This window comes from Molossus molossus, unplaced genomic scaffold (genome assembly GCF_014108415.1).
Source record: "Molossus molossus isolate mMolMol1 unplaced genomic scaffold, mMolMol1.p scaffold_m16_p_4, whole genome shotgun sequence".
Classification (NCBI taxonomy): domain Eukaryota; kingdom Metazoa; phylum Chordata; class Mammalia; order Chiroptera; family Molossidae; genus Molossus; species Molossus molossus.
Genome location: NW_023425377.1, coordinates 107,159,283 through 107,186,826, shown reverse-complemented (window position 1 = coordinate 107,186,826; position 27,544 = coordinate 107,159,283). Strand labels below are relative to the sequence as shown.

General features: G+C 38.2%; 1 protein-coding gene across 1 annotated transcript in view; it reads right to left on the bottom strand.

Annotated features, from left to right (window-relative positions):
- IQCM (IQ motif containing M) overlaps nt 1-21,278 on the bottom strand; it is a 231,407-nt gene extending 210,129 nt beyond the window's left edge. The window contains exons 1-3 of the mRNA XM_036282282.1: nt 21,197-21,278; nt 8,374-8,456; nt 6,349-6,616 (exon numbers count right to left, since the gene is read on the bottom strand). Of these exons, the coding sequence (XP_036138175.1) occupies nt 6,349-6,616; nt 8,374-8,456; nt 21,197-21,230 (385 nt within the window). The 5' untranslated portion in view covers nt 21,231-21,278. The remainder of the gene's footprint in view (nt 1-6,348; nt 6,617-8,373; nt 8,457-21,196) is intronic.
- Nucleotides 21,279-27,544: the final 6,266 nt, after the last annotated feature.

The window sequence follows — 27,544 nt, the reverse complement described above, 5'->3', positions numbered from 1 at the left end:
CATTAATGTGAATGAACTTGTGGCTACTTCAATGTAGCAAAGAATGTTCTATAGAAGAATGAGACCACTCTCTCCCTGTGTCTCCATCCTGCACCTACTTCAGAGCTTACCGGGAAGTACAAAAGAGAACAAGCATAAAGAAGAAACAACTGTGTTCAAGATATTTGTCACTTGGATATATAATTCTATTCATTTGTTAATTTTAAAAATTCTGTTTAGGATCTTTGTTCAAGAGCACAGGCAAGCAAACAAAAGTTCCTGCCAAGAAATAGGAAGACACAACAATCTAAACCTGGACGAAGCTAACAGAAGCTGAGACGCAGTTGCAAAATTCTCTGTGTGAAGATCTGAGACGACATGGAGGGACCTGGAAAGTATTTTCCTAAGTGAAACAAGCCAAGCAGAAAAAGACAAATACCACATGACCTCACTTATATACGGAATATAATGAACATAACAGTCTAAGGAATACGGTAGACCCAGAAACATGGAAGTAGGGTACAAACTGACAACCCTCAGAAGAGGGGGTGGTGGGGATGGGAAGAGTTAAACCACAGAACTCATATGCATGTATGCATAACCAATGTACACGGACAACAAAGCCGGGGACGGGGCGGGGGGTATGGGGAGGAGGGTGCCAATGGGGGTAAAAAAGGAGAAAACATCTGTAACAAAAATAAAAATAATAATAATAAAAATTAAAATGAAAATTTTTAAAGGAAAAATAAATAAATAAATAAAATGCAAAAGCCCATGGGAGGAAAAAAAAAGGGGACTTTATTTCAAATGCATTCCCTCATTTACCAATTCCTCAGTAAGAGTCTGTTTTTATACATGGAGGAAGATTAGCCTGCTTCAAGTTCCAAAGCTTCAAAGATCAAATTATTTTGTAATACCAAATTCAATATAATTTCCTATTTCATTAAAAAAAATTATAGTTTCCACAGCTCTTATAAATTGTTATAAAACCTAGTCTTAAATTTCTCCCAATAATTTTGTGGGAATGAGTAAAATCCACTTTTAGTGTTTCTTAACATTATATGTACAGTTAAAATTATTCAAATATAAAATAGAAGATTTTATTAACATTGTTGATTAAAAAACTGTTTGGTAAGTTGTCACCACTATAAGCAAAAAAATAAACATAGCACAAAGTCATTGTTTCTGATAGGTTACTTCAGGGCTTTCTAGCCATGTAGTTATTTTAAAGCATTATTAAAATTCATGATGCCTTCATTTTATATTTAAAGGAAAGGATTTAGGATTTGGAGACCAAAAACACACCCATCTACTCCTTTCCAAACTGTTAAGAAACAATCCAATACTAACCCTAAATGCATTGGTTTGACATGAATATCATGAAATCTCATTAAGTTTAATTAAAATCTGTTTTCAAATTTAAATAAATTGAAATGAGGCCTAAGTATTTTTTTTTTCCTAAGGGAATGCATAAGTAGATTAGTACTATATATATGTTGTATGGTAACTATAAACTAATATTTAATATATATTACAAAAAATGATTTTTATATGTGATTTCTAATCAACATAAACTCTTGGCAGCATGACAATAGAAACTGGTTAAGCAGTACCGTAGAATATCTGTATACTCAAAGAGGAAATCACTTCTGATTTTGTTCTATTAAGTGAAATATGGGTATGTACTATATGCAAGTACACAAAAACCATATTTAGTAAACATATTTGATATTATAATTGTCACAGAGTATTTTTAAAGTTGATATCCTTGGATCAAATTCAAGGAATGTTGACCTGTTCTCACATAAAATGTTCACCTTGTGGAAGATAAGGCAACCGAATTTGTCAGCGCAGCAAGAGCAAATGGTACACACATATGCCACACACAGGACTCACTTTCCTAATCTCACAAACTTTAATCAAGTTCTGGAATTACTGCCACTGATATCTCAGATCATGCTTCCATTCACGGTGGCGTGAATATGGAGAATATGTTTAAAAAATCAATTCAAGTTACAGACTTACTACAGGCTTTCGAGATAAGAACTCTGAGAAATAAATTGCAATTTTAATTCACATATAAACTCTAAGCTCAGCACTCCATGGCTGTCTGGTGGGACACACACAGAGGCTCCTACAGTGAAATGTCTTTGACTTCAACGGCCCACAGCAGGATTTCAGGATGACCACTGTCCTCCTGTGCTCTTGATAAAACCTTCACTGCTTTCTTACATCCCCATCCCCAACATTCTTGGCCTCAAGATAACAACCCGCTAAAGAGTACAATCCCCCCAAAATGACCATTATTAGAATGGATTACCCACCTTCTCCAAGAGACCCTCAGAATTCGTCTTCTCACTCTCTCCGCTGTTTATCTTAATCCCATATACCCTCAACCTTTCATCCTTTCTTGAATCACTTCCCCAAACTCTTCACTGTGCCCTAAGAAACCCCAAATCTTTCATCAGCTAAATTACTATTCGAGTTATATTCTCTATGTGGTCCCCTAGCTTTTTGTTCTAACAAATAACCCTTATTTTCCTAAAGATACAGCGTCTTCGGCAGCTTTCTCAAGAGGTAACTATTTTTTCCCACCCTTCCCATACTCTAGGGCTAAAGATAAAGTCCATTTCTTCCTTGGTCCTTGTTGACACTTCCCAATCATTTCTCTTTTCTCTTAAAAGAGGAGGTAAACTTATTTTTCATAGCAAAGAATCTTTTCATAGTCTGTGTCCAGCTGTACTCATCCAGATTATAGTTATTTCACCTCTCTCTTTGCTCCTCAAAACTGCAATACTTCCCATCCCATTCTCAAGTGAAAACCTCACTTCTAATTTCACTGAAACAGTAGGAGCAATCCCTGTACCTAATTTACCAGTCACCCTGAGTCTGCTCATGCCCCTGCCTTCCTCCTGGGACAACTGACGAGCTCTCTGTGCTCCTAAGGTGTTCCTCTTCCTTGACCACAGAATGAGTAAATATTTCACCCTCTCCTGATTTCCCTCCCAGCTGTCCATTTTCCACCTCCTTTGCTGGCTACTCCTCTTCTTGCACTTTAAATGCTGGAAACCCTCAGGGCTTAATCCTTGAATTTTTTTTTTCCCTCCACATACATTTACTTCTTAGATGATCTTATCTAAGTATGATTGTAAATAAGATTTATACTTGTGCTGTCCGCGTATAGATTTCAGGTGTCCAACACCTAAAATGTGGCCACACCAATTTCTAAAATACACACTGGATTTTGGAGACTATGAAAAAAAAAGTAATATAACTCATTAATTTTTATTTTCCCCTTTTTATTGAATTTATTGGGGTGACAAGGGTTAATAAAATTATACAGGTTTCAGGTGCATAGTTCCACAACTCATCATCTGTATACTGTACTGTGTGTTTACTACCCCAAGTCAAGTCTCCTTCCATCATCATTTATTCCCCCATACCCTCCTCCACCTCTCCCCAAACTCTCCCCAACAATCACCACACTGTTGTCCATGTCCATGAGATTTTTCTCTCTCTCTCTCCCTTTTTTCCTTTGCTCTATCCCTCAACCCCCCTCATTAATTTTTATATTAATGAAATAATAATATTTTGGATTTATTATATTAAATAAATCTATTATTAAAATTAATTTTACCTGTTTTTACCTGTTTCTTTTTACTTTTTCAGTGTGGCCACTAGAAAATTTTCAATGACATCTATAGCTCATATTATAGTTCTATTGGCCAATATTGATCTATGCATTAATAACTACAACCTTTCTTATTAGCCTACACTTATATAGCAGACTAGCTATTTGACATTTCCATTTGTATGTGTACCAAGTACCTCAAACATAACGTGTCCAAATATCCACTCTGGGTTTCTGTCTATTCAAAACTGCATCTCCTTCTCCTCCATCTCAGAGCGTGGTGATTCTTATCTTCCAGCTCAGCAGCATCCTTTCGCTCAGACTCCACACCCAATCTTTCAGTAAGTACTTACAACTCGTCACCAAAAAATTTTAAGTATTTAAGAAAGTGAGTTTAGGGAACAGGAATGAATGATGGGAAAATGAACCAGGAACAAGGGAGAACTAATGTAAGAATTTGGAAGAGGGGGGACTGCCGGTTGACCATCACTCTAGGAAACTAGTTGCTTTATTGCTTGAGACCTTCTGAGAAGCTTTCTAGAGTGTAACTAAGACCCTTCTGCCCAGGTAAAGAAAGTAGGAAACATTTATCCATCGCCTTTCATCTTCCCTTCCTGGTGGCTAAGCCCACCCCAAGTCCGGAAGGAGTCCAATAAGCCCAGAGCTTGCTTTCATTAACTGGTAACACTCTATTGTAATTGTCTATCTTCCTTCATCCAATCACATACAAATTATATATGTCAAATTGCAACTTCTTGAGGCCAAGTAGCATATATTTTGTCTCTATATACCTCATATAATAAATAAATGTTGGTTGAATAAATGCATGGACCCCACAATTTCAGTAAGGTAATGACCCACAACATCAACCTTCAATCTTTACCTCTGTCTTAAGCTGGCTCTCCTATTTCCAACTTTCTAATCATTATCTCCATATAGATGTCTACTTAACAGGTCTACAACTACATTCATTATTTTCCCCATCCCTCTCTTTATCTGACCAAAATCTGCTTCTCCCTCAAAATTCCTATCTCAGTTTAATGATCTCTGTTCAGTTTTCCAGGCTAGAAACTGCAACCTTGCCCTTTAGGAATTCTTTAATTGGATGAATTGGGAATAGGCAGGTTAAAAACAGTGGACAGGTATCTTATCTGCAGTATTTCTCAGAGCTTTCAATATATGAATGCTCAGTATGAATCCTGAAGAAGTGAATGCACTGAACCCTTTGTCAAGGTGAATCATTCAGGACTAGTGTTCTGAAGAGTCCACTTTGAGAAATGCCACGGTAACATCCTTCCTCCACACTTCATGCTTCACTACTGGCCGGATTTAGGCCTCTGTCATCTCTTACATAGATCATCTCTTTCCTGAAAAGCCTCCTGCTGATCTCTCTGCTCCCTTTCTCTCTGCAGCCCCTGATACCAGTTTTATTTTTCTATGAGACAGATTTGGTCATGCCTCCTCCCAACCCCAACCCCAGCTTTAAAATCACCATTGGCTCTCCATTGCACGTAAGTTCAAGCCCTAGATCTCATATTATATTATCTTCAAAATCTAGCCTCACTGACCTGCCCAACTTTCTTTCCACAGCTCTCCTTCCCCCAAACCTCACCCTCTTCAGTCCTTTGGGGCTTTATTATTTTGCTGCCACTACTCCAAATGAGCTCTCCTGCTTTCATCTTACTTCTAACGATCTTCTCCTTACAATCCATTTCTGGTGAAATCTCTTCTGAGCAATTTCCATTCCAGCACTTGGTTGGTTACGCCTCAGTGTCTCCACAATGCTTTGCACGTACTTCTATTATAGCCATCGCCACATTGTATGATAAGAAACTGCCTGTGTGTGTGTCCCCAGCATACCTCTGTGAGCCCTTTCATCTCTGTTTTCTAGCTCCCAGCATAGTGCCTGGCACAGAGCCGGCACTGAATGAAAAAAAAAAAATTCAAATGAATGAATAACATAAGAAGCAATAAGAAAGAGGAAAATGTAGATGAATTTTAAAAAGCTATAACTAAAAATGTGTTTTAAGAGGTCATTTATTCCAGCCAATAGTCTCAGTGAAACAATACCACTTTGCTGAAATGGACCCTCAAGTTTCACCTTACCAAGTTCCTGATAGAGAACATACCTCTACTACAATTTGTCTTAAAGGAAAACTCTAACTCCCAAAAATCCTTTTAGAATTTTGGAGGAACACACTCTCAAGCAGCTTGCCTACCCTATCTACCCTGCTCAGCAACAGACCCCAAAGCCATAAGCCTCTGGCTGCTCCTCTAACAGTGAACTGACCAGTCTCTGAGGGTTTGTCTAGAAGAATAGCGCTCTGTTGGAAGACACAGCTGGCCACTTTTGTTCCTCTGAAGCCCTCTTCCCCATTAGGATGCTCCCTTCTCAATGTCAGGCGGCCCCCAGAGGTTAGCAGCTCTTTTCATCATGCCTCCCTACCTTTCACTGCTCAAATTTCAAGTTTGGATTTTTGTCTGAACAAGGAAATTCCATTAAAAGCGTACCAGAAACAAACAGCTTTGCCTGTTAATTTGCTGAACTTTTCTTTTTAATCTTTATTGTTGAGAGTATTACAGATGCCCCCCCCCATTGTCCCCCTCTACCCTGTTCCCACCCCACCCCATGCCTTCCCATCCCATTTTCTGTGTCCATGGGCAATGCATATAGGCATATAAATTCTTTGGTTAATCTCTTCCTACCCTCCCCCCTTGCCTCTGAGATTAAAACTTACCTTTTGCAATTAGATCTATAGGGCTCTTGAATTTCTCTTTTACATTAAAAATGTGTGGCTCCTTGAAAGCAGTTTGTTGGGGGGGTTCCTCAAAATGTTCACATTTGGAAACATCTTTGGGAAAACAAATATGTTTGTGCGCTATCTGGAGTTCTTGGACCACGTCAAGTGTTTCCTTTTTCCTAATCTCTAAAGGTATGAATTTGCCAGATTTCAGTTTTAGATGTTTATTTCTAAAAACATTTATAGAAGTATCTTGAACTTTGTTCTGTCAATAAAACAAAAAGAAGTTTAATTCCAATTAATTGTCATATGAATTACATAATAAAAGTAGATAACAAATTTTATTGATTCAAAATAAACGTAAATCCACTAAACACGTTTTACAAAGTACCTTGCCATATGAGACATTTACTGTAAAGCATATGACAGCACTCCAGTAAAGCAGATGTTATTCTATGTAGTTGTCAAAAGGTCCCTCATAGGCATGAGGGTTGCAATCCACTTCAAAAAATGTAAATTTAAAATAGTAATTTTCTTCTCAAATGTGATATTTTTAAATACAGCTTTAAAGTCTATGTTAAGATAGAACTTTGCAACTAGACACATCAGAATCTAATTATTTTAATCATCTTTGAAGAATTCTCAAATGTCCATAAAATGCTAACACCCCCAAAACTCTTTTTCTTTTGAACCATAAATAACTGCTCATATAGAGAGGCAGATTCTCAAGAAAAAAATTATTAATAATTGGATATGTATTTCAGATCATTTCAATGGCTTAAATGCTTCTTAATTTTTGAGCAATAGAAAAATAATATAGTCCGAGGTCTCTGGCAATTTATTATCCAAACAATACTTGTTCTAGTCTAGTCATTCTCTGGCCCATAAAAAGGTTTAAACAAATTCAAATTGTTGCCAATTCAAGATTCCAGTAAGGAGGTATTATGTTTTGCCAAGCAATCAAAGATGGACCATTATGGTGTTATTAGATTAAACTCTAAACATGGTCAGGGTTCTAAGGCACATCTATCTAACTCTGAAGACTGTGAACTTTACATCCCGTGCACCTATTAATGAAATCAGTATAATTTAAAAGTATTTTTTGGTTAGAGGAAAAAGTTAAGCAATATTGACAATGTTGATTACAAGATTCAAACCACCATTCTCGGTATAGAGGATTATTCAAAAGAAACATATGTAAAAATTATAATGCCCTTCCTCCATAATAATATGCATTGAAAAATATTGAAAATATTGAAAATACATCAATTTAAAAAGTACTCAAAAAGGAATAGGATAGCGTAGCACAAAGTACATCGTTCTAAGATCCCCTTTCCTCATCTGTCTCCCCATAGGCCCCTTTGTCATAATAGGTGCTGCTCCCCAAAATTCCCATCTTCTCTGTTAAGGCTATTCTCCAAAATTTCACCCTGTGCCAACTCTTCGGTCTCTTTGCCATCAATTTCCCTTTCATTCTTTCTTCTCTGCCCTTCCAAATCTATGCCATTCAGCAAATATTTATTGGGCTAGGCATAATGCTTGTTGCTAGAGATGCAACATTCAAACAAGGAAGTCACTACCCTCAAGAAGCTATCAGACTGGTAAACAGTTCTAATGCAAAGTGATGTGGAGGAAGATCAGATAAGCACATCATACCAGGGGCATGGAGGAGACATCTCAGTCTCTTTTCTAGTTTAGTTTTGCCTAAGAGTGTTTACAGAGGGAAATTTACTTGAGATATTTAATCCAAATATTTGTTATAATTCATCAAAAGAAAACATTCAAAATTAAGCATGCAAATTAAGTCTATCTGTATAATTAAATAATCTGTATAGCTGAAAAATCCCATTTTAAAATGCAGTCTGAAATCAATTCTTATAGCTAGTAAAGATTTCATTTTCTCTCTAGTCTATTCAAAATCTATTACAGCTTGTGCAATCATTTGGAACGATCATTGCAGTGTACAAAAATAGTTATTAGTTTCCTGAAAAATATAATGTTAGATAAATGCAAAGCATTAACCTCATTTATTTTCTCATGATGTTGGGCAATGAGAGTTTTTGCTTCCTGAAAAAAATCTTGCTGGGTGATCTCTAATACAGGACCTAAAATAGCAACAGAGAAAAAATTTTAATGTAGTTAATGTACTTTCTTAATCAAAAAAATGGCAAAACTATGATATTAAAATTTAGGGACAGTGATAAATCTTGCAGGACATTATTAAAAAGTGAATTTTATAAGTGAAACTTATAAGTGAATGCAAAAATAAGTTAATGTAATGCTCCTTTAATGTAATATTTTGCTTTAAAAAACATCAGTGTATTAGATTATTCTAAATTATTAAAATTCAGGGAAACCAAAGAAAGCTTCCAAAATCGAAATCTCAAATGGTTCTAAAAGTTTATAAAACGTTACTATACAGAAGACACAATTTGGGCACAAAAATTATTAAAGAGTCTGTTGGTGTTTTTTATATTTGATGAATAATTCATATGGCTGTACATTTGTTCAAGAATTTTTTTTTACCTTAAAACAATGATTAAATTATAACTGCAAAATAAAACTCAGTAGGTTTATTAAATAGAAATAGCAGTAAAATAGAAATATACACACTTATAAATGGGTAATGTTATAACTCTTATTTCTATTTTCCTAAGATTCTAAATTTATTCTTTTTCCCCAGAGCTCTGAATGGAATTTTATAGCACCTACATAGAATACATAATTCTCATTTGGTCCTATTAAGATTTCCTCCTCATACATTTTCTTTATTATTTGCTGATTGTGACATTTAAAAGTGTTTCTTAGCTTTCTCCTCTTAACCCAGACTCAGTAAAATTAAAATACAAAACCCATTTAAATTAGCTTTTCAGTCTGGCCAGTGTGCTCCCCATTTCTTTTCTTTTTTTTTTTTTTTAATGAATTTTTATTTATTTTTTTGTTACAGATATTTTACCTTTTTACCCCATTGGCACCCCCCACCCCACCCCACCCTCCACCCTGTCCCCGGCTTAGTTGTCCATGTCCATTGGTCATGCATACATGCATATAAGTTATGTGGTTTATCTCTTCCCACCCCCCCACCCCCCATCCCCTCTTCTGAGGGATGTCAGTCTGTGGCCTACTTCCATGTGTCTGGGTCTACTGTATTCCTCAGACTGTTATGTTCATTATATTCCGTATATAAGTGAGATCATGTGGTATTTGTCTTTTTCTGCTTGGCTTCTTTCACTTAGGATAATACTTTCCAGGTCCCTCCATGTCGTCTCAAAGGATAAGAGATCTTTCTTTCTTACCGCTGCATAGTACTCCATTGTGTATATGTACCACAGCTTTTTGATCCATTCGTCTACTGGTGGACACTTGGGCTGTTTCCAGATCTTAGCTATTGTAAATAGTGCTGCTATGAACATGGGGGTAAATATATTCTTCCTGATTGGTGTTTCAGGCTTCTTAGGGTATATTCCCAACAGTGGGATCACTGGGTCAAATGGAAGTTCAATTTGTAATTTTTTGAGGTTGCACCATATTGTTTTCCATAGCGGCTGCACCAGTCTGCATTCCCACCAGCAGTGTATTAGAGTCCCCTTTTCTCCACACCCTCGCCAACACTTGTTGTTTGATGATTTGTTGATGGCGGCCATTCTGACAGGTGTGAGGTGATACCTCATCGTTGTTTTAATTTGCATCTCTCTGATGATTAGTGATGTTGAGCATTTCTTCATATGTCTCTTGGCCATTTATATGTCCTGTTTGGAGAGGTGTCTATTCAGCTCCTCTGCCCATTTTTTAATTGGGTTCTTTGTCTTCCTTTTGTGGAGTTGTATGAGCACTCTATATATATTGGAAATTAACCCCTTATCTGATACATCATTGGTAAGATGTTCTCCCATACAGTGGGTTGCCTTTCCATTTTGATGATTGTTTCTTTTGCTGTGCAGAAGCTTTTTAGTTTGATATAGTCCCATGTGTTCATTTTCTCCTTTATTTCTGTTGCCTTAGGTGATGTATCAGTGAAAATTCTGCTCCGTATGATGTCCGAAATTTTGTTGCCTACATTTTCTTCTAGAATTTTTATGGATTCCCGGGTCACATTTAAGTCTTTTATCCATTTTGAGTTTATTTTTGTGTATGGTGTAAATTGATGGTCTAGTTTCATTTTTTTGCATGTAGCTGTCCAATTTTCCCAACACCATTTATTAAAGAGGCTGTCTTGACTCCACTAATTAATTGAGCGTATTGCCTTGGGTCCATTTCTGGGTTTTCAGTTCTGTTCCACTGGTCTATATGCCTGTTCTTGTGCCAGTACCAGGCTGTTTTGGTTACAGTCGCTTTGTAGTATAACCTGATATCTGGTATTGTGATCCCACCTACTTTGTTCTTCTTTTTCAAGATTGCTGTGGCTATTCGAGGTCTTTTTTGGTTCCATATGAACTTTTGAAGTATTTGTTCTAGTTCTATGAAATATGTCGTTGGTATTTTGATGGGGATTGCATTGAATCTATAGATTGCTTTGGGTAGTATGGACATTTTAATGATGTTAATTCTTCCAATCCATGAACAGGGTATGTGCTTCCACTTTTTTATATCTTCCTCTATTTCTTTTTTCAATGACCTGTAGTTTTCTGCAAATAGGTCCTTTACTTCTTTGGTTAAGTTTATTCCTAGGTAGCGTAATTTTTTTGAAGCGATGGTAAATGGGATTGTTTTTTCAGTTTCTCTTTCTGTGAGTTCATCATTGATGTACAAGAATGCTGTCGATTTCTTGACGTTAATTTTGTATCCTGCTACTTTGCCGAATTCATTTATTAAGTCTAATAGATTTTTGATGGAGTCTTTAGGGTTTTCTATGTACAATATCATGTCATCTTCAAATAATGACAGTTTCACTTCCTCCTTTCCAATTTGGATCCCTTTAATTTTTTCTTCATGTCTGATTGCTGTGGCTAAGACTTCCAGTACAATGTTAAATAAGAGTGGCGAAAGTGGACATCCCTGTCTTGTTCCTGTTCTTAATGGAAATGTTTTTAGTTTCTGCCCATTGAGTATGATGTTGGCTGTAGGTCTTTCATATATGGCCTTTAGTATGTCGAGATATGATCCCTCTATTCCTACATTGCTGAGCGTTTTTATCAGAAATGGATGCTGGATTTTGTCAAATGCTTTTTCAGCATCTATTGATATGATCATGTGGTTTTTATTCTTCATTTTGTTTATGTGGTGTATCACGTTTATTGATTTGCGAATATTGTACCAGCCTTGCATCCCTGGAATGAATCCCACTTGGTCATGGTGAATAATTTTCTTGATGTATTTCTGGATCCAATTTGCTAATATTTTGTTCAGGATTTTGGCATCTATGTTCATTGGGGATATTGGTCTGTAGTTAGCTTTCTTTGTAGTGTCTTTTTCTGGTTTGGGAATTAGAATTATGCTGGCCTCATAAAAAGAGTTTGGAAGTCTTCCTTCTTCTTGAATTTTTTGAAATAGTTTGAGGAGAATGGGTGTTAGTTCTTCTTTGAATGTTCGGTAAAACTCCCCCATGAAGCCATCCAGGCCTGGGCTTTTGTTTGCTGGGAGAGTCTTGATTACCTCTTCAATTTCCTTAGTTGTTATTGGTCTGTTCAAGTTTTTTTATCTCTTCCTGGTCCAGTTTTGGGAATCTATGTGTTTCTAGAAATTTGTTCATTGTCAAATTTGTTTCCATATACTTGTTCATAGTAGTTGTTAACCATCCTTTGTATTTCTGTGGTGTCAGTTGTTACTTCTCCTCTTTCATTTCTGATTTTGTGTATTTGGCTTCTCTTTGTTATTTGGTGAGTCTTGCTAAGGGTCCATCATCTTGTTTATCTTTTCAAAGAACCAGCTCTTCATTTCATTGATCCTTTGAAATTTGGTTTTTTGTGTTTTTTTTGGTCTCTATGTCATTTATTTCTGCTCTGATCTTTACTATTTCCTTCCTTCTACTTGCTCTGAGATTTTCTTTTTGTTTGCTTTCTAGTTCTTTAAGTTGTGATGTTAGATAGTCTATTAGAAATTTTCTTGAGGTAGTGCTATGAACTTCCCTCTCAGAACTGCTTTCACTGCATCCCATAAATTTTGTGTTGTTGTGTGTTAATTTTTATTGGTTTCCAGGGAGTTTTTAATTTCTTTCTTGATCTCCTTGGTAATGCATTCATTGTTTAATAACATGCTATTCAGCCTCCATGTGTTCAAATGTCTTTGCATGTTCTTGTTGCAACTGATTTCTAGATCAGTTGTGATCTGAGAAGATGCTAGATATGATTTCAATCTTCTTGAGCTTGTAAAGAATTAGTTTGTGCCCTAACATGGGGTCTATCTTTTAGAGTGTCCCATGTGCACTAGAGAAGAATGTGAATTCTGTAGTTTTGGGGTGTAATTCTCTGTAGATATCTTTTAAATCCATTTGGTCTAGTGTTTCATTTAGAGTCTCTGTTTCCTTGCTAATTATTTGTCTAGAAGATCTATCCAGTGATGTAAGTGGGGTATTGAAGTCCCCTGCTATGATTGTATTGTTGTTGATTTCTCCTTTGAAGTCCTCCAGAAGATTTTTAATATATGTTGGTGCTCCTATATTGGGTGCATACATGTTTACCAAGGTTATATCTTCCTGTTGGATAGATGCTTTCAATATTATGTAGTGACCTTCTTTGTCTCTAGTTATGGCTTTCATTTTGAAATCTACTTTATCAGATATGATTATTGCTACCCCAGCTTTTTTTCCTTTCCGTTTGCTTGGAAGATTTTTTTCCATCCCTTCACTTTCAACCTATGTGAGTCTTGTTGTGAAGTGGGTCTCTTGTAAACAACATATAGATGAGTCGTGCTTTCTTATCCAATCAGCTACTCTGTGTCTTTTTATTTTTTCTTTTCTTTTTTTTTTTTTGGAGCATTCAGCCTATTTACTGTTATGGTGATTATTGATATGTACTTATTTATTGCCATTTTTGTTAAGTGGGGTTATATTTTTCTTCCTATTTCTTCTACTAATTACAGCAGTCCTTTCAACATTTCTCGCAGTGCTGGTTTGGTGCTAATGTATTCCCTTAGCCTTTTTTTGTCTGGGAAGCTCTTTATTTGACCTTCTATTTTGAATGCCTTGGTGGGTAGCATAGTCTTGTATTCAGATTCTTGTTTTTCATGACCTTGATTACTTCGTGCCATTTCCTTCTGGCCTATAGTGTTTCTGTTGAGAAGTCAGCTGAGGAGAGCCTTATGGGGGTTTCTTTTTAACCTGTTGCTTATTTCTTGCTGCTTTTAGGATTCTCTCTTTATTTTCAATTTTTGGCATTTTAGTTACTGCATATCTTGGTGGGCCTGTTTGGGTTCTTCTTAGTTTGGGCTCTCTGAGCTTCTTGAACTTGAATGCCTTCTTCCTTCACCAAATTAGGGATGTTTTCTATTACTATTTCTTCGAATATATTCTCTAACCCTTGCTCATTTTCTTCTTCTTTGTAGACTCCTATGATGTGAATATTATTATGTTTCCAGTTGCCCCACAGTTCTCTTAAGCTGTCTTCCTGTTTTTTAACTGTTTTTTCCTTTTGGTTTTCTGATTTGTTGATTTTTTCTACCCTGTCTTCTAATTCACTGATCTGGTCCTCAGCTTCCTCTACTCTGCTGTTTAGACCTTCCAATGTGTTTTTTATTTCTGATATGTCATTCTTCATTTCTTCTTGGTGGTTTTTAATTTCCAGTTGGTTGATTTTCAACATTTTTATGTCTTTACCATGGTGTTGATGTCCTTACTCATGCTGCTGGGCTTCCTCATGATCATGGCTCTGAATTCTAACTCTGTTAATTTGCTTAACTGCTCCTCATTTATCTCATCTTCAGTAGAGGTCTCTTGTTCTTTCATTTGGGATTTGTTTCTTTGTTTCATCATTTTGGCTATCTCAGTGGGCTTTGGAGCCTGCCAAATTTTCCCTGTGGGTGTTGGTGTTCTGCTGTTTGTGGCTCCCTCTACTGGGTTTGGATGAGCATGGGAGCACCTATGTTAAACACCACTGTCAAGTCTTACTTTCCTTTGCAGAGTTGCTAGCCCAGGAATGGCTCTGTTACTCTCTAGTTTTTTGCCTGGAGGCTATTAGTCATGGTTACTTGAAGAGCCTCGGGTTCTCAGTTGAATGAAAAACTCCCTCAGGTATTCAGGATAAGGAGATTTCCTGAGGGTGGGGCAGAGGGTGGTTGTTAATGAGCCTCAATTTGCATTTCAATGGCCCACCAGGTGTGGTTGAATCTCTGAGGAAGGGACCAGTTGCCTCTCCCCAGAGCCCTGGGAAGGAGTAAGATGGCCACCATCCTGCGTAACCGCAACTCAGCAAAAGCTCTGAGCACCCTCCAAATTCTGAGTGTCCCCACACAGTTCCAGTCCAGTTGGCGCTCCCTCTACTGGAGCCCAAAGTGACTGGCTGTGACTATCTTAGTGTCTGTCCTGGCTTTGCGCTGTGGAGCTGCTTGGGAGTGCAACCCTGTGGGTGCTGCTCACAGCTAAGGCCGCTGCTCTCTGTGGCCCCCAGACCCCCTCTCGTGCTTCCACAATCCTACCAGGATCGAGTCAGTGTCCCTGGTTATACGGTCCTCGCAAGCTGCTTTTCTATTGCTTTTTCCCGATGATTTATTTTATTTTATTTGTAATTTCAGTTTGGTCCTAGGAGATGGTTCTGTGTAGCTTCCATTCACTCTGCCACCATTTTGGAATCTATTTCTATAACTTCTTATAAAACTAAATACTTACCTATTCTCTGACTCATCAATCTCAATCCTACGTATTTAACAAAGAGAATGAGATATATATTTACAAAAGACTTTGTACAAGAATGTTCATAGCAATTTTGTTCATAATAATTCCAAATTGGAAACATCCCAGATGTGTATCAACAAGAGAATGGTAAACTGTGGTATAGCACTCATACAATGAAATACTATTCAGCAACGTAAAAAAGAGTAAAATACTGACGTACCCAACAACATGGGTAAATCTCAAAAACATTATACCAAATAAGCATCCTTACACAAAAATGCACATATTGTATGATTCCACTTGCATAAATTTCTAGAGTAAACAAAGCTAATATATAAAAGGAAAAAGTGATCAGTGATTCTTCTCATGGGGTATGGGATGGGCTAACTAAGAAAGGTCATGAAGAAAATGTCTAGGGTGATAGTAATGTTCTGTATCTTGATACACAGTGGATTACACTAGCATGTGTAATTAACATAACTCAATGAATGTACACCTAAGATTTCTGCATTTTATTTTAGTACATTTTACATCAAAAGAAGAAAAATTACAAGCAAATACTGAATTCTGGTTAATTATTTGCATGTTGATTAATGAATGAATATTTTATCAATTAAGTACAGTAAAATATTAATGGTTAGACCTGGAAGATAGGTATTAGAGTGTTGATTTAGAATTCTTTCCAGGTCACTATATGCTTAATAATTTTATAATAAAATATTGGGGCAAACTTTCTCTTTATTACTTCACAAAATTTCCCCTTGCTTTTCACCATGTAGCCTCATGGGTGCAGGCAGCTGTTAGCAAATGACATTCTGAGGAGCCTGAGGGAGACCACCGCAATAAAGGAGAGGAGCAGTTGGACTGTAGCTCATGTTAAAAGGGTTGGGTTAAGGGAAGAAGCACCTACTAAAGTTGTCCCATCATTGGGCATTGGAATTTTCCCTCTGCAGTTATTCTAGAAAGAAGAACATCTCCCCTTGCTCCCTAGCATCATGTTTCCACCCAGCTATGTCAAGTGCCGTAAGTTATTACCAAACTCAAATCTCTGTCCACCTACATTTGCCACTGCATCACCCCACATTTAGGGCTGTCTACATATTTCTAAGGAAATTGCTTGGTAGATTTTTTTCTTTTTTCCAATAAAAATCGTTGTCAAGACTTCATGCCCATGCTTCCTGAAGAACTGTGCATATTCTTTGTACAGATTAAAGCACAAAGTCACATGTGAGTATAAAATGGTACCTATAGATTTTATTATTCAAAGCCATAAGATACACTGTCCTTCCATGGAAGACACTGGAGTTCAGGGATTAAAATTGTCTGTTTCATCAAGTTTCAACTAAAATCTGAATCTACTTTGAGGGAGTTTCTAACCGGACCACTAACTTCCTGGAGAAAAGGCAGTGAGCTATTCCACGACTTGTCCTTGTTCACCTCCTCTTTTTTGACTAATTAAACATCTCTTATAATCACTTAGAATTATAATTTGCCATATATCAGACACATGACAGTCAATACAATTTATTGATATATGAAATGATTGTCACTGGGTGTTGGTGAAAATGTAGCTTTATAAAAACCTTCCCATATTCATTCCAGACAAGACCTAAGAGATGACCTAACCTTCATTTACACAAAGCTATAAGACACAGAGGGCCCAAGAGCCTTCGAAAGTTGCACAGCCATGCTGGGACCACACACAGATGCTGGTCTCCTGGATCATTTACTGCTTTTTTCTACACATCTGCTTCTTTTATTGATGCTATGCACTCCCTGTGAGTACTGGAGACTCCTCTGGCATTTGATTGGTTACCCAATAAAATGCTTGCATTTCACTGACCCTTTCCACTACAAACTCAATATATATGCCCCCCCCCCAAAAATCATATATTGAAAACTAACGCTTAATGTAATGATATTAAAAGGTGGCGTTTCGGGAGGTGACTATGTCATGAAGGTAGAGTTCTCATGATTGGGATCAGTGCCCTTATAAAAGTGACCCCAAAGAGCTCAGTAGTCCCTCCACCAATGTGAGCCAACAATGAGAAGACGTCCACCAGTGACAAAGCAGGTCCTCACCAGACATCAAATGGTTGGCATCGGGATCTTGGACTTCCAAGTCTCTAGAATTGTGGGAAATAAATTTCTCTTGTTTATAAACCACCCAGATTATATTTTTTATAACAGCCTGAACATACTAAGACCCTTTCATTTCAAGCCGGCAACATTGCACCCTTGTTGTAAGTTAATGTGCTGATAGAGCTATTCTCATTTTCCCCTTTATATCTAAAAATTAGACTTTGATAGAGGAATTAAATTCCCAAGGTAGCATTTTCTTTCTCGCTTCACTCTTGCTGACCAGTGTGTCTGATTTTTCCCATCCCCAAAAGTCACTTGTTGCCTGTGAACTTCGGAGGAGGTTGTGTACACTCTGGCAACACTAATGGTCTTCTCAGAGCCAGCAAGTAGATTCCAACTCATCTAGATACCGCTCCAGTGAACCCATACAGTCAGGCCATGATGTTCTTGAACAAAACAAGGCCTGGAATTGTGTTAAAGGGGAAAAAAAAAAAGAGGCAGGCACCGCCCTGGCCAGTTTGGCTCAGTGGTTAGAGTGTTGGCCCTCAGACCAAAGAGTCTGTGGCTTGATTCTGGTCAAGGGCACCTACCTCACTTGTGGTTTGGTCCCCAGCTCTGGTCAGGGTCATACGGGAGGCAGCCAGTTGGTGTATCTCTCACATTGATGATCCTCTCTCTCCCCTTCCCACTCTATCTGAAGATAAATGGAAAATATCCTCAGTGAGGATTTAAAAGAAAAAAAAAGGCAGACACCAAAAGAGCAATTTCACATGGATCCTCAAACGGATCCACTGAAGGTGTGCTGACACACTGACCCCAAGCCAGCAGTCCTGAGCCCTCACTGTCATTTAATGTGATACAACGGGTATTCTGATTTTCTCCTGGAGCTAAAGATCAGTCTGAACCAAAGAGTTAAATTCTCAAGGTAGCACAAAAGAATTCATATTTCAATGCCTTAGGAAAGACATAGCTAGAGTCTGTTCTTTATGTGTATAATTTCCAAGGATATGTATATATTCAATAAATGAATCTAAAATCACAAGAAATTAAAGAATTTGACATTAAGAATCCATCCAGTTAATAATCTTAGTTTCTTTGTTCACAACGGGGTGAGGACATAAGCATGCAGCTTTTATGCATTCAAGTGCATATTATAACTTCAGTTATTAGGGGGAAGTTGTCAAGGTCTGCTTCTTCTCTGTTAAAAAACTAATTAAGGCTTTGTTTATTTACAAATACATAGCCACAGCATAACTTTTGAGAGCTCTTATTCCTGAGTCACATTATTTTGGTCTGGAATTCTAATTTGCTCATGAGCCTTATTTTATTGTCTTAAGCCTTTGTTTTCTCATTTGTAAAATTAGGAAGAATAAAAATAATAATATGTCTCACACAGATTTGTTGTGAAGAAAAGATTGGACGTGGTTACAAAGCAGTTAGCACAGCACCTAGTACATAATGAGCTTTCAATAAATGTGAACAACTTTTATTACCGTACTTTGCTGTATTATCATCATTGGGCTATTTATATGATTAACTTCATTAGTCAATCTTCATTTCTTCAATACCGCAAAGATAAATTTCAACTTTCAAAATTAGTTTGAATGAATCTGGTCTCATTGTAGCTATTTTTATCTAAAATAATGAATTGATAGGCTTGCAAATAGTAAAATCTCTTTATACTTTGGATTCTCTAAGTTACCATATGCCCACATAGAAATAAAAAGTTTTACTATAGGCGATAACAAATATTGTATGATAAAGTTCATGGAGAGGTTGAAATAGTCATATAAACTAGCTAAAACAGAAATGCAAATGGTAGCATTTCCATAGGGAAAGAAAAAAAAAATCTCAAATGCCAAATTATTTCACTAATTTAAACTTTTTCTTACATTGTTTTGTTTTATTTTTTTAACTCAATCATATATCATCAATTTAATGCTACTGTGATTGATTGTTCATAAAACTTCAGCTTTCTTACAATGCTTTAGAAGATTCTGTATAAGTATTTTAGTAATACTTTAAAGTAAAGACATGAAGACACCAGAAAATCAAATTATGGAAACTATGACAAGGAATGAGCCATTGGTCATCTCTTGATTGGAATCACTGAGCAGGTCTTTCTGCATCCAAAAAGACCTAGTGGCTAACGAACGTGTTTTTTATAACCGTAACCAAAATAACTGGGCTTAGTCAGCGGGTTTCCATCCTTCCTACAAACAGGCTGCATTCTTCAGAGACTTCACAAATATGTACTCAGATATGCTGAATAAAGTCAGGGTAAGTGCCTGACTGCCTGTTTGATTCCCTGGGTGTTAGAAAAGCCCTACTTCACACTCAACATGCAGTCAGCATAAGTTCATTAAGCGCCTACTAAGTCCCAAATACTGTTTTGGTGCTAAATGTCCTAAAAGAAATACGACACTCAGTATCCTTGTATTCTAGGTACTTAGAGCCTAGTGCTAGAAAAACAAAAACAAAACACCTGGAAACAAATGCCATGACATTCATTTAAGATTAGTGCTGTCACAGAGGCCAACATAAATCACCAACACGTCCTCCTGCCAGCTCCTTAATGTACAAACTTCCCTTTAAAGATATAAGGCTTTATGTTGCATTGTCAGAGATAAGATTTGAAACACAAACATAGTGAATCAAATCCCGAGGAAGGCAGTGGATTTGAAATTGTGCTTCACCGATTTCATGTGCCTTGGTGGCTCTTTCTTCTTTCAGTCAGACTTTATTGTTTGCATTTATTTGAGCTCTTCCTAGTGAAAAAAATTTCTTGCCTAAAAATAACAAGCATACACCAAATAAGTAAAAAACAAATAAGCGAAGATACGAATATCCGTGCATGTGTCGAAAGATCTTCTGAAAGCACATCCAGATGAAGGGGAGGGTTAGGAGAGGGGAGACTCGGGACAGGACACCTGGAACTAAGACCATTCATCAGTTCAGGTCAAACTGCTGTAGAAGCTCTTTGGACAGAATCCTCAAATAAAATACTTTATATCCAATTCCATTATATACATATGAAGTAAACATCTTTTTTGTTTTAAGTTTCTTTTGTCAAAAAGAAAGAACCAAGTACAACCCAGATTTCCAGTTGCATATGACAATCATTCAAAACTTATATTCAAAAAAATTTTTTCACAACACATTCTGCATTAAGACCCAACTCCTCAGTTCCTACTTAAATTCCAAAGCTGTTGAGTTGTCTCTCATAGACACACTTTTTCTTATGTCCCACTGTGGTCTTCTTTAGCAAAATGTTTTATCCTCTTTGCAGCAATAAATGATTAATAGGCTTCCTACACACCTCGGGGAGATCTTACAGTGTACTCCTCCAAAAATTCTCTGTATTAATATTTCTCAGATTGGGGCTAGGTGGCTAAGGAGAAGTGAAGAAGTAGAAGAATACCTAGCTCATAATACCAAGACCTCAAATATAATTTAAGTAATTATGGGAATAACCCAAAGGCAAAATGAACTAGAGAACACTCTTCCTCCATTCCTTGATCTGTCTCTCTGCCCTCACCATCTTGAAAAACGTGTTGTGCTATCCAAATAGAGAGTTAAAGCAATTCACACAGTGTTCTGTTGGTAGCCCAGGCCAGACGCCAGTGAGGCTCTTACACATTGCCTGGGGTCACAGGAGCCAAGGGGAGGCAGCAGAAGAGGAAATCCTAATAATCCCAGCTCTACATGCAGCAGTAAATGTTTCTCGATCATGCTACATAAAACCTAAATGTAAGATTACCTGTAGTGTGGCCAAGTCTAGAGCAGCTCTAAAAGAAATATAATGTGAGCCAAGCTAAAAGTTGCTATAGATCTCTCAAAAGTTGGTTATATTTAAATAAAGACAATGAAATGAATTCCTACAGGGTGTAACAATAAATTTAGTGCTCTGAGGGTTAATAATTAATGAGAAGTGTCCCTAAAAGCTGTTGGGGTGGCATGCATGGGGCACTGAGTTGTAAGGTAAGTGGGAATACTCACCTGTTTTACTAGATGAAGCCTCAGTACCAGTCATGATGGGCAGTTAGGCTGATCTTTTTTGAAGGTTGGGCTCCAGGTTCCTAAGCACAATTACATTAACTCAGTTATTCATCATTTTTAGCTACTTCTTTTACTCACTCATGACAATATGGAATAAGTGATTAGCACTTTATATGCATCACTCCTCTGCTCTGAAACCTTCCTGCTTTTCCCTCCAAAGGGCAATAATAATAGTTAGCATTGGGCAGGGCTCTGTGATTTGTCGAGTGCTATTACCTTACTGGTTCCAAACAACCTAACAGAAACTTGGGGCAGATGCCAGTCTTCTACTCAGAGTGCCCTGTTCTCACATCTCTGCATATGCTCGAACCACCCTTAAAGCAGTCTCATCTCATTGCCTTAGTTTCTTTGCTTAGTAAACTGTTCTTCCTTCAAACACAGTAGTTATGTTGTCTATGCCTCTCGCTTGAAACTTATCATATGCCCTGCAAAAGGAGCTAAAAAGACAGAGTGATAGATATAAATAGAAGTTATATATTTCCAATTAGATTCCAAGTGCCTTCAAAAAAAGCTATACTTTATACCAGTGGTCCTAGACCCTGGATGACTGATAGAATTGCCGGGGGGGAGCGATGGGTGTTAAAAATATATCAAAGCCTAGAATGGAGGCTAGCCACCTGCATTTTTTAAAAACAGCCAGGAAGTCCATTGTATCAGTGCGTACTGCTGTGTACTTACAGTTTTATAATTAGAAATGGAATATTAAATGTCTACAAAGTCTCATGGAGCCTCTTGTTCTAGAAGTCTAACTATTTGGTGATTGTGGTGGGGAGTCGGTGGGTGGAGATGGAAGAGGGTATGGGGGAAATAAATGATGATGAAAAAAATTAAAGAAAATAATAAATAATTAATAGGCATAAAAATAAATAAATAAGCCCTTGCCAGTTCAGTTTAGCGGTAAGAGCATCAGCCTGTAGACCAGTGAGTCGCAGGTTTGATTCCAGTCAAGGGCACATACCTCAGTTGCAATTTGTCCCCGGCCCTGATTGGGGTCGTGTGGGAGGCAGCCACTCAATGTGTCCTTTCACGGTGATGTTTCTCTCTCTCCCTCTCTCTCCCTCCCGCTCTATCTGAACAAAAATTGAAAAATGTACTCAGGTGAGGATAATAAATAAATAAATAAATAAATGTCTGACTATAATTGTTCAGCTGACTAGACCATCACACTGTGATAAAGTATTCAAGAACTATTTTGAAATCTGGGGATTGAGTGAATCCGTAAGCCAGCCTTGTCCTATGAAAGTCATGACTGTAGCCACACACTCTTAGATAAAGGCTATAACAGTTCTCCTCAGCTTTTATCCAGAGGGGAAACAATACAGCAGTTACATCTTTAAAATAACAAATCTGGAACATCAGAAAATGATTAACTCTCAAATTGTCAGCAGTACACTACGGGCCAGACCAGAGGACATGTAACTCCTCTGCCTAGTTCCACAAATGACCTGGGATAAATTTAAAGAGTGTCCTCCTGCTCTGGCCGGTTTTGCTCAGCGGTTACAGCGTCAGCCCACGGACCAGAGAGGCCCGGGTTCGGTTCCCACTAAGGGCACGTACCTCGGTTGCAATTTGTCCCGGCCCTGGTTGGGTCGTGTGGGTGGCAACCACTCGATGTGTCTCTCTCACATTGATGTTTCTCTCTCTCTCTTCCACCCTCTGTCCCTCATGCTCTATCTGAAGATAAATGCAAAAATGTCCTCAGGTGAGGATAAAAAAATAAAAAATAAAAGAGTGACTTCCCTTAGCAACTAGCAATCAGAACTCATCTTCTGGTGTGGCTTAATTACTGTCTTCTTTCCATTTAAATATAAGGAAATGTAAATAAAGGTGTTTCGCGTGCCATCATTTTCTTGTTTTAATCCCCATAAATAGGGACTCCTCCGAAGTCGCTGGTGCCTCCGCCTTACTCAGTGTGCCAGGAGCATGCGTCTGCATTTAACTGGCTGGCAAATGACATCCCACTGTCCTTTCAATGCAGAAAATTAGCCAAGCATCCTAAGGAGAACTGGCATGGCAATGCCCCACAAACCCGGGGTGGTGGGGATGACTCAGATGGGAGCTGGAGTGGGGGAAGAAGGCCCTGGAGGATGGAATTGCTTAGAGATGAACACACTAACACATAACCCCAGCAGGCAGGGTCCCTCTGCACTCTAAGTTGCCAGCGGACAGTTATGGGATGCTGAGTCCTTCCCAGTGCAACGATCAGTTAACAAGTGTATAGGTAGCGTCTGAGCTATACAAGGGGCTTACCCTCTCTTTTGGAAGAAAAGGCAAAAGCATACGTCAATATTTTTTTCATAAAATGCAAAGAACTGTATGCCAGATGTCTTAAGAAAGTTTGTGAGCTTTGTGAAATAAGTGAGAGCCATGAGTTCAAATAAGGCTGGAATCACTGAGGGCTGAGAAAGTGACCTAGAAAAGGCTTCATAAGACACTGAGCTACACCTGGTGGGTTCAGGGGCAAGAGAGAACGTTCCAATTGCTGGTTCCACACAGGCATCAACCAGTTAGAACTAGATGCCGGCCAGCACACCACTGTGGCACTGCGTATCAGTCCTCAGTGGGTCAGACGGGCTGGCTTCAAAGGAATGAAGAAGCAGGCGAGTGGGAGAAATAGCCCAAGCAACACAGGGAGGTGAGACCTTTAGACTCTTAAGTTTCCAAAACTTTATTATTTTATTGCTTTGGGATGAGATGCTAACTAGACCTTATCTCAGAAGTCAACTGCATGGTTAAGAGTTCTTGCCTCTCCCCTGTCCCTCTTTACTTTAGTCTGTTTTCTGGAACTCAGGAGCGGAATGAAAAGGACTTGGCCCAGGCCCTGTCTCTTCCAGTCATGTCCGAGTTACCATCCGCCCCATGTGCCTCTCAGCCATTGGCCACCAGAGCCTCTCTCTCAGGTCACTTGTCACTGTTTGCATTCTCTGACAAGTCTCGGCTCTTCTCCACTTTTTCTCTTCCAAGTCAACAAAAACCTTTAGGTCATTTTCCAGATTTGCTTCCTGACTGCCAACTCTCCTTTTCCCTCTGACCAGATCGGATGTGCGGGCCCCGAACAATAGGGATGAGAAAAGACAAGAGAGAACAGGTCAAGAAAACAAAACAGAACAAGTCCTGACTAGGTCCAATATAACAGGGCCAATATCGGTCATCTAGTGATGGGTATAAAGGTATACCAGATGATAGAAGAATTAAAAATATATAATTGTACAACATTAAAATTATGAATCAAATAAACTTGAAAGACTAGTTCCTTTGTTAGTGGGGCTTGCAATCTAACACATCAGTAACCAATCATGTATAGATGAAGAGTAACTCAGCTTAACACCAACAGAAAATCTTTCCTTCTATACATGGAGTAATTTCCCTTCCTTTTCTCTTAAAAACCCCTTGTCTTCATTCTGTAATTGGAACACTATTTGGGTTTCTGCCTGAAACTGTACTCCAAAAATTGCAATTCTTTTGTATCTGAAATAAATGATTGTTGCTTTTATTTTGGCTTTTATTTTTTAGGTTTAAAAAAATCAACAATAATGGTAGTTTGTTTTTTAAGTGTACTCCTGAATAAACATGTTGATAATGGGTAGATCAAAATGGAAATTATGAAATATTTACAATACAGAGTAAATGAAAACACAACAAATCTAATTTGTAGAATGTAAGCAAAGTAGTATAGAAAAGTAACTACTGTCTTAAATGTATTTATTAAAACAAAATAAGTATTTTAAAAAACAAAACTCTTAACCAATATAAAGAAAAAATTGTTAAATTTTCAAAGAAAGTAGAAGAAATAACAGAGATAAGAGTAAAACAAATAGAATAGAAGTCAATTGCAAAAAAATGAAAGGGTAGAGATTTCCACAAAATCAAAAGTAATTCCTTTGTAAATATTGACAAAATAAACAAACCTCTAGGTACCACAGAAGGAAGGAAAGAATAAAGGAGGGAAAGAAGGAATCAAAGGAAGGAGGGAAGGAAGGAAGGAAGGAAGGAAGGAAGGAAGGAAGGAAGGAAGGAAGGAAGGAAGGAAGGAAGGAAGGAAGATGAACATAAAGGATGCTAAAGGGCATGGGGAGAGAAGCGCAGATTTGTGAGAGCACCGGGTGATGCCAGCAGGCCCAGGTCAGGCAGGACAATGAGGAAGCTCAAACACCCAGGAGCAGCATGAGGCACTGAGTCCTACATGGAAGAGGAAATCACAGAGAATAAGAAAAAGAACCACAGAGAAGAGCATGAAACGCACTCAAGGGAGAGGCAAACGAAGAGCAGCTCTCCAAGTATTTTCCTTTCTAAATAAAAAGGTAGCATTACATAAATAAAATCCATTTAGAATAAAATAACTTCATTAAGAACTTATACTAGATTAAAATAATATAGCTGAAAGTGAACTTAGCTGTTCGTTCACACGTCCAATAGATTAACAGAAACCGGGTATTCATTGAGAAAGCACAGCTGGTCTTCCTCCCAAGAAGAACCCCATTTAATTCAACTACCCACCAAATCTCTTTTCTGATTTCATATGTTTTCTACCTTTTAAAACACTGATAATTTTGTTTTATTTTTATTAAATTAATTTTTTATTTTTTAAAAACTACCAATGAACTCAGTGTGTTGTTTTGTATATTTTATTTGTATAGACATATGTATTTATTTATATTTGACATATTTCTGAGGTTTATCAATACAGGGTTAGGTAAATTGTGAAGTCAGTCGAAAAACAAACAAACAAAAAATCAGTGCTTGCCTAGATATTCTTCCAAAAAAGTTCTTCCCCTTGGAGATACCCTTTCCTTAATCCCTGAAGATACCCCTTCCCCAATCCTTGGAGATACCCTTTCCCCAATCCCTGGAGATACCCCTTCCCCAATCCTTGGAGATACCCCTTCCCCAATCCCTGGAGATACCCCTTCCCCAATCCCTGGAGATACCCTTCCCCAATCCCTGGAGATACCCCTTCCCCAATCCCTGGAGATACCCCTTCCCCAATCCCTGGAGATACCCCTTCCCCAATCCCTGGAGATACCCTTTCCCCAATCCCTGGAGATACCCTTTCCCAATCCCTGGAGATACTCTTTCCCCAATCCTTGAAGATACCCTTTCCCCAATCCCTGGAGATACCCTTTCCCCAATCCCTGAAGATACCCCTTCCCCAATCCCTGAAGATACCCCTTCCCCAATCCCTGGAGATACCCCTTCCCTAATCCCTGGAGATACCCTTTCCCCAATCCCTGGAGATACCCTTTCCCAATCCCTGGAGATACCCCTTCCCCAATCCCTGAAAATACCCCTTCCCCAATCCCTGGAGATACCCCTTCCCCAATCCCTGGAGATACCCTTTCCCCAATCCCTGGAGATACCCTTTCCCCAGTCCCTGGAGATACCCTTTCCCCAATCCCTGGAGATACCCCTTCCCCAATCCCTGGAGATACCCCTTCCCCAATCCCTGGAGATACCCCTTCCCCAATCCCTGGAGATACCCTTTTTCCAGTCCCTGGAGATACCCTTTCCCCAATCCCTGGAGATACCCTTTTCCCAATCCCTGGAGATACCCCTTCCTCAATCCCTGGAGATACCCCTTCCCCAATCCCTGGAGATACCCTTTCCCCAATCCCTGGAGATACCCTTTCCCCAATCCCTGGAGATACCCTTTTCCCAATCCCTGGAGATACCCTTTCCCCAATCCTTGGAGATACCCTTTCTCTGCACAAGGCTCTCAGACTATACCCAAAGGCTTTTGTATTTTAACAGGGAAAAATATATCCCTTGCCTTTGAGAAAGAATATGCTTTTAAGGATATTAGCAGACAGAGAATTGTGTTAAGCCCTTGTAAAACAATTTTCCTAGCATACTTAAAATCACAAAATATAGAACCACTACTACTCTGTCAACTCCTTGGGCCAAGAATGCCTATATATAGGCCAGGATGTGAAATTAAAAAGTGTTTGGAGCCACATAAATAATACAGAATTCAGCTCTTCCTTCATACATGAACTTATCACTCAACAACAAAAAAAATTCATAATAATCTTCCTTAATCATGGATCTATTTGTGTTACTCTTTTGATCAAAGTGTCGGTATTTACAAAATAATATAATAATAAGTAATCCAAAGTCACAAGTCCAACAACTCTGAATCCCAATGCTCTCATCTAGGTACAGCAAGCAAGTTTCCTATTTCCCTACCGCCACTCTGAGCTCTCCTCCCTCCTCAGTTTTGCTTGTGCTTATATTGACTCAAACAAAAGCAAACTCTAGATACAGATTGGTGGTTGCCAGAGGTGGGGGTGG